The sequence below is a fragment of the Mangifera indica genome, chromosome 10, assembly GCF_011075055.1.
Source record: "Mangifera indica cultivar Alphonso chromosome 10, CATAS_Mindica_2.1, whole genome shotgun sequence".
Classification (NCBI taxonomy): domain Eukaryota; kingdom Viridiplantae; phylum Streptophyta; class Magnoliopsida; order Sapindales; family Anacardiaceae; genus Mangifera; species Mangifera indica.
This window is the reverse complement of record NC_058146.1, coordinates 8,685,303-8,693,068: the sequence shown is the minus strand read 5'-3', so window position 1 is coordinate 8,693,068 and position 7,766 is coordinate 8,685,303. Positions and strand designations below refer to the sequence as shown.

The following is a 7,766-nucleotide window of genomic DNA, read 5'->3' as shown; positions in this document are numbered from 1 at the left end:
ATTTTCCATTGAATCGACTCCAGATGAAACTTTTGTTATGCGATTCGTCTTCATCTGAAGTTGAATCAATGGAAAATGAAGTCGGTGTTGGAGAAGCCAAACTCTTCCTCCTCGATTCATTGCGCCAATGCTTCTTCCTTTATTGTGGGACATCATCAGAGGTGGCAGAGAGAGAAGGGAGGAGAACGGTGGTCATCACTATCACCATCATTGTTGTCGTCAGAGAGAAGAAAACTCGTGTTTGTGGGGGTGAAATGTCACATTTTCAAAGTTGAGGTTAAGGTGAATTGTCACTTTTTAAAACCTTAGGGCAGAGGGAAGGGAAGGGGCGGGGGGAGGGGTAGGGAGAAGAAATGAAATAAAATTATATATTTTTTAATATGAAAGGTAAAATGATAGTTTTACTCTTACCTATAACTAAAATTTTTAACAGAAGTTACCCAATTTTGAGATTGGGCTAAAACTTTGGTGGGAAATAGTCTTTTAGCCTTAATACTTTATACTAGAAATTGTACATAAACTTTTGTGAAGTGTTGAAGAGACATTCTTAATTTTTACCACTTTATAACCTCAGTTTTCATGTGTAAAGTGTCTTAGATGAGGAAACCTTTCACAATGCGATGAGCTATGAGTGTTAACATGATTTATATGCTTATTTATGTCTTTGTAACACCATAAAAAATAGTTTAGTAATACTCTGACTCCACGTATGAGATATAATTTGAAAAAAAAAAAAAAACCCACAGTTCAAGCATACAAGACTAAGATATATTAGATGATATCTATACAGATAATTTTATTTACTTACTATAATTGAAGCAGAGCAATCAACTTCCTTAAGTCTACACAGGTTTAAAAATCAAGAGCCAATTATGTACTTATTCTTCAACCAATTCCCTAATATCAATGTGTTTTGTTCTCAAGTGTTGATAAAGATTTTTAGCTATGTCTATAGCACTAATATTATCACAGCATATGGTTATACAATCATGAGAAATTTAATAATCAAACAACATTTGCTTTAACCATAAACTTACTCGACTTTATCTTTGATTAATTCACGATAAATTTGTTATCAATAAAACATCTACAAGGACAATGATGGCACGCCATTATTAGTAAAATGTATGTTACTGATATACACACGGCCTATCAGCAGTCAAGAGACAGAAGATTAATGGGGTTTGGTGCTTTTATCATCATCCTGCAAGTGTATCAAGTGACAGTGTGGGGAGGCTCAGGCTCATCAGTTCTTGAAGTCTAAATTTATTGAAAGAGAAAATCAAGCCCCAGTCCTAGTCACATAACTTCCCTTTCTGCTGAAAATTGTTTAGTCTATAATTTGTGTTCTGACTCTGCAAGCTATGTATTGATATCCATAAATATTACATGTAAATTTAAGGTTTGATATTTCAGTCTCAGTGCCCTGAAACAGTATGAGATGCCGGTAACCATTTAAGTAAACAGTTTAAATCCAAAACATGTTTTCAAAGTTAATAGATGCATCTGTCATTATTTATTTTAAGCATGAATCTCAAATTATAGCAGATCTTATGCAAATCGCCTCAAATTCAGAACAGCATCTAGCAGAGCAAAATGACAAAGCATATTTATTCCAAACATCTGTTCAAGCTCTAAAAACTTACAAGTTGAAACAATGAAATAGAGCTGAGAGTATTGTTACATCTTTGAAGCAAACATAAAAAGTGGAAAACTCTGTCTCATGTTTTTGCCACCAGCTTCTTTTCGACTGAGAAATCATTGATCAGCAGCGGATCTTTTCTTTGTGGTGTAAGGGTAATATTCCTTGCCAGTGTCTCTTCTTGTGGTTTGACCACCAACATCAATTGCGGCAGAAGTAACAGCAAGTGCTGTGCCAGCAGAAATAGCAGTAGAAATGCTCCTTCCTGCAGACAGAATTGTGCATCAACAGATATATTTTCACAAAATACAAGTTGAAGGCAAAAAAAGATGAATGAATTGACATCGGTACAGATTAAAGAAGGCAAGATTTGATATTTCTGCATATCAATGGCACTAACTTGAGATTCAGAAGGCAGTGACATTCAATCTTAAGCATGTACACAATTACATAACCTGTGAAGCATCCTGGTAAATGAAACTCAATCTGGCATGTTTTTCATGGCCATACAACTAATATACTATGTCAGATTCAATCCTTGCCAAAGCACTTTGCTATACTACAAGTACTGGACAATCCCAAATACCAAGAAAAATTAACTCACAATTCTCACAAAATATTAATTTTCACATTCTTATATCAGAACTTCTAAACTCAAGCATCCTGAATTCCTGCATAAAAATATAAGTCAAACAGGCTTCTATTTACTAAAAAAACTGAAACTCATGCAAAGGAATCCTGTGACATACAAGTGGGGAATATGAAGGCTCAAGAAAGTAGCCAGCAGCAATTTATAGTCAGCAGAAACCATATATACCATCAGTTTCACAGCTAATCCCTAGACAGATTGTTAGTACTTAGTCGATGACATCACAAAACACACATTGAAATCAACAATGCCTCACCTAATCAGTAGAAACAATTCACTAATCTTCATCGATAGATTATCATCACCACATTTTCACCTCAACAAAGCATATTAACAAACCATTCTTAGACTGACGTTAAAGATAATGAAATAAATGCAAGACATATAACAAACAGGAAGGACCTAAGTAGAAGTCAAAACCCACGCTTAAAAAAGAAAAATTGGAACAAAGTGGAGTGCAGCTACAAGAACAGTTAGTCAACAGAAAGAATGCATAAGATGTCTTGTTGCTGAATGCATTGGCATTAAGAGCAATAGCAATCTATCAAGAATTGTAGAGTAAATTTTCTTCAAAATGTAAAAGAGACTACAAAATCACCAAAATATCTGAATTGATGTAAGCCATAGGCCTCCAAGAAATATATATTTTGACTACTTGTCTCATTAAGGTACAAAAAATATCACAGAAAATTCATGAAAGTAAGAATAAAAATAGAAAAATACATTAAGAAAAAATACCTCTGTAGCCAAGAACAGTTGCCCCAGCAATAAAACCTCCAACAGCTCCATTAATAAAATCTCTCTTCATCCTGTAATTCTGCACGAGCTGCTCAACACCGATATAAACTCCCCCAATAGCAGCAAATGTCATCCCATAGTTACCCATCATCTTCAACGTCCTCAACAACCCTGGAAGCGCCACATTTCTCTCAACACGAGGCACATCATACCAAGTAGCAACAATGGTTCCCCAGAGAGTCCCAGCAGCCAAACCCATTGTTGCACCCTTAAATGTTTTCATTATAGGAGTATCTTCATCCTCCAAATACCTTAGCTCTGATGGTTTCATCACTTTATCCTAAACAGGTACTACACAAATTCCACAAACATATCAAAATACCCGCCAATTAGATCACTTTCAATCCCTTCATAAAAACATAACAATCATCCTAACACAATCTTAAGAGTAAAGTTAAACACCAAAACCCTTTTATTTGACGAAAATCAGCAAGACATTAGAAAATCACATTAAAATGAAATTGAAAGTTAATGTAAGCATATAAACCACCAAATGAAATTGAAACAATGGAAAAGATTCCAAAAACCAAATTTGTTATGGTCCATCACTTTCTCTAAAATGGGTACTAAAACAATTCGCACACCCATCAAGCTACCAGCCACTAGACTACATTCCAACCCTTCAAAAACATAAAATACACCCCAATACAATTATACAAAGACAAGCACATGTCTACATTGAATATGGATTCTCTTCATTTCCTATCTCCAGCAATATCTCAATAAAAACAGAAAGTGAAACTTAAACCAGAAAAAGGTAATTAATTAAGCAACTAAGTCATATCAAAACAGCGTAATCAACCCAAAATACACAAAAATACGATGGGTCCGTCACTTTCTCTTAATTGGGTACTAAACCAATTCAAAAACCCAGCAAAACGCCAGCTATTAAACCGCATTTTGAACCTTTGAAAACAAAAGAATCACCCCAACATATTTTTCAAAATAGATTCTTTTCATTTTCTCAAAAAAAAAAATTCTTAACCGAATCAGATAAAACTTCAATCAAAAGAAACATTAGCCAATAAATAACTAAGCAAAACAACAATTTTTCCCAAATGAAATTCGGATGATCTTCCAAGATCAGTTTGTGAATTGATCGGAGTGAGGCAATCCCTAGAGATGAGATTAGAAAGGGAACACAAAAGTTATGATTTTAATGGTTAAAAATGAAATTGAAAAGCGAATGCGTGAAAAAACGAAAAAACTTAAGAATTAAAAACGAGGAAAAAATACGTACCCTCTGAAAATCGAAATCGGAGAGACAAACGAGCGCGCGTGTTGCTCTAGACTGCAAAAGAAAGGGGTTCAACTAAGGGTTATGTCGAGGCTTCAGCTTAATAGAGCAGTAGTTGTCTTTCCCATTTTGCCCAAAACCTTTCATATAACTTTATTATTAATTATTATTTTAACAGCAATGTTATGTTTGAGTTCTGCTACTTTTTCTTTATTTTGAGATCTTTTTTCTTAATTAATAATAAATTAAATACTTACATGTTTATAATTTTTTAATTATTGTTTTAATAAGATTCAATAATATATTTCACCCAAGGTTTGCCCTAAAACCATTTTTCTACCCAAGTTAAAATCAATAAAAAAACGAATGATGTAATAGTAAATTTATCATCTATTAAATTAAAAAATTGAAACTTAAAAAATAATAGTTTTTTATTAGATTTAAACATTTTAAATCTAACAATTTAAATTTTAAAAAAGTTTAAAAGCTTACAAATTAATATCAAAATTTTTTGTAAACCTCATATTTATTAAAATAACTATATGACCTTAACAGTTATAATATGACATTTTTGTTTATAATTTATAATATTTTATTTAATTATTTAAAATTGTAATCGTTATTTTTAAAACTATTTTGAGAAAACTAATATTTTAAATATTTTCAAAGGACTCCAAACCTTTGTTGAATTTCCAATAATCCTATGAAAATTTTTTAAATTTCTTAATATTTTTAAAAATTATAATTCATCTTCTAATATACGATTATAAAAAAAAAACAGTCTTCTTTATCGGAAAGAGGAATAATAAATAAGAGTGGAAGAAAATGGAAATAAGAGGTATTTTATATAATTCAAAATTTAAAAGATTAATTATAATTTTTATTAGTTTAAAGTTATATGATAATTTTAAAAAAAGAAATAATAAGTATAAAATGATAATTTTACTTTTTAATATCATTATTTTATTAATAGAGTTTAATTTTAGATCGAAAAATGTTATTTATAATTAATTTTGAATGAAAAAAGGTTATTTATATCAATTAGAAATAAAAAAGTGTTTTATGATCAAATCTTGGAGGCGAAAATGTGATTCACTCTTTTAATAATGGTAACGAAATAAAATATTTTTTAATCATGGTAAAAAAAAACCATTTTCCACAATTGCCATTATTGGAAGATTTTCGGATATATCTATACACAAAAATTTTCAACTAGGATTAGGAGTAACATAATTAACAAAGGTGAAAGCCTAATCAATGTTTTTTGTTAGGGAAATTAAAGTAAATGCACTATTCTACCCTCATCTAAGCAAAAATACTCTATTTTTTATTTCCCAAGTAAAAATACCTCACTTCAAAGTTTCAAGCAAAAACATCCTAAAAATTTTTAAAATACCAAAACTATTTTTTAATACTTCTATATAAACTCTCGCTCTAATACATATCTCATATTATTCAAACTTTCACTCTGACTTTCATTTTTACTCAATATTTGATACTGTGAGTTTGTTCGAAAGGAAAAAATTTGTATTTTTTAATTCAAATCGAAACAAATCAATTCATGAGAAAAAAATATTTATACGAATCTTAACTCAAAACTTAATTTTATTTGTTAAATCATATTTGTATATTATATAAAAGGGGCATTTGAATATTTGATAATATATTAGGGGGTTAAAAAAGTTATAAAAAATATGTGGGCATTTTGATATTAAACAATATATGAAGGTTTTAAATGAAATGCTAGAAAAATATAGAGACATTTTGATATTAAACAATGTATGAAGATTTAAAATAAAATGTTAGGAAAATATAGAGACATTTTGATACAAAATAACATATGAAAATGTTAAATGAAATATTAGATAAATATAAGAGATATTTTAAAATTAGACAAAATATGAGGGTGCTAAAAAAAACGTAAACAAACAGAGGGCATTTCAATATTATAAGAATATCAAGTTTGTATATGTTATTAAAATATATGGTGCATTTTGATATTGTATAATATATTTGGGAGTAAAATGAAATATTAGAAAAATATAAAGGTCATTTGGATATTAACCAATATATGAAATTAACATTTTAGTTTCCAATAATGTATAGAGGTGTTTAATGAAATGTTGGGAAATTAAAGGTGGCATATTGATATTGGTAAATGTTTATTATGAATTTTTTTATGATAAATATTTAATTTTTTACTAAAATTTCTCATTGTAGAATCGATAATTAAAATGGTTAGTTATGCTGTTATTTGTTTCCAAGGAGAATAGATTTAATGTGATAAGAACACAAGTTTGTTAGAGGCTTTAAAAAATTGGTTAAAATTCCTTCTGAAACAACACTTAAGAGATTTATCTAACTTTTAAGTGTATAGGGTGGTATTAATCCAATCCGAAACTAGATTCAGCTATGCATGAAACTAAAAAGAATCGAGCTTGACTCCCCCGTAAAGATAAAAAATGATGAAGATGTACACAACCTTATTAACATGTCTTAATACTTCAATGAATGTATTTATCTTTTTGTTCCATGTATAGTAATCAATGGACAAGAAGAAGAAGAAATTGCTGACAATGATGATAGTGAAGTGAAAAAAAAATCTGCTAGGGAAGACTTGATTGATTTCTATAATGATATATTCTATACTGTTGTTGAATTGGTTCGTAGAGACAAAGAGAGGGTTTCAGATTAGGGTAACTTTGAAGGGAATGAGATGACTAATATTCCTTTTGGTGAGACAGACTTCTAGGATATGTCACATGTTAACTGTGATATAAATAGTCTCTAGCATAAAGATCCTATTATGGGTGCTGGGAATTATTCTAGACCATTTTTGGATAATGTCCTTCTTGATCAATTTAAGTGGCTACCCGATTTTTCTCTGCAACCTTCAACATTATCAAATGGTGTAGGATGGATTTGAGCTGTAAAACTTGATGGCATTTTTTATGATAAAAATACTTGAAAGATGTTGTAGACTAATTTGCCCAGGAGAAAGGATTTTAATATAGAATGTTTAAGTCTGACACAAAGAAATGGAAGATTCAATGTTATAATAAGAAATGCAAATGATTTCTATTAGGAAGAAGAGTAAAACCTAGTCGAATCTTTCAAATTCGTAAAATGAATCTTATGCACACATATTCAGTAGATCAAATAAAGCCACATCACATACAAGCTAGGGTCTAGGTTTTAAGTCAATTAATGAAGTCAAAATTTGTATTGATTGATCATATTTATCGTCTTAAAGAGATAATTATCAATATCATCGACAAGTATAAAATTGATATTTCATATTCATAGACTTGGTAAGCAAGAAATTGGCATTAAATTCATTAAGGGGTTTACTAAAAGAGTCATTTATACTTTTACTCGATTATTGCTATAATTTAAAGCGTGCTAATTTGGAAACTGTGATAGCTATAGAAACAAACGAT

The 7,766-nt window shown here is 30.0% G+C and overlaps 1 protein-coding gene across 1 annotated transcript; it reads right to left on the bottom strand.

Annotated features, from left to right (window-relative positions):
* Positions 1-1,584: 1,584 nt before the first annotated feature.
* Positions 1,585-4,482, bottom strand: LOC123227470 (outer envelope pore protein 16-3, chloroplastic/mitochondrial-like). Its single transcript, XM_044652276.1, has 3 exons — positions 4,330-4,482; positions 3,030-3,380; positions 1,585-1,907 (listed from the first exon to the last, which is right to left on the bottom strand). The coding sequence occupies exons 2-3, from the start codon at positions 3,358-3,360 to the stop codon at positions 1,759-1,761; spliced, it is 480 nt and encodes a 159-aa protein (XP_044508211.1). The 5' UTR covers positions 3,361-3,380; positions 4,330-4,482; the 3' UTR covers positions 1,585-1,758.
* Between the last annotated feature and the right edge of the window lie 3,284 nt (positions 4,483-7,766).

What these genes read in the sequence shown, in the direction of transcription:
- LOC123227470 (XM_044652276.1), bottom strand. Translation starts at nt 3,360, where the DNA reads ATGAAACCATCAGAGCTAAGGTATTTGGAGGATGAAGATACTCCTATA. An exon ending in AACTGTTCTTGGCTACAGAG is followed by an intron (nt 1,908 to 3,029) that starts GTATTTTTTCTT and finishes TTCTGTCTGCAG; the next exon opens with GAAGGAGCATTTCTACTGCT.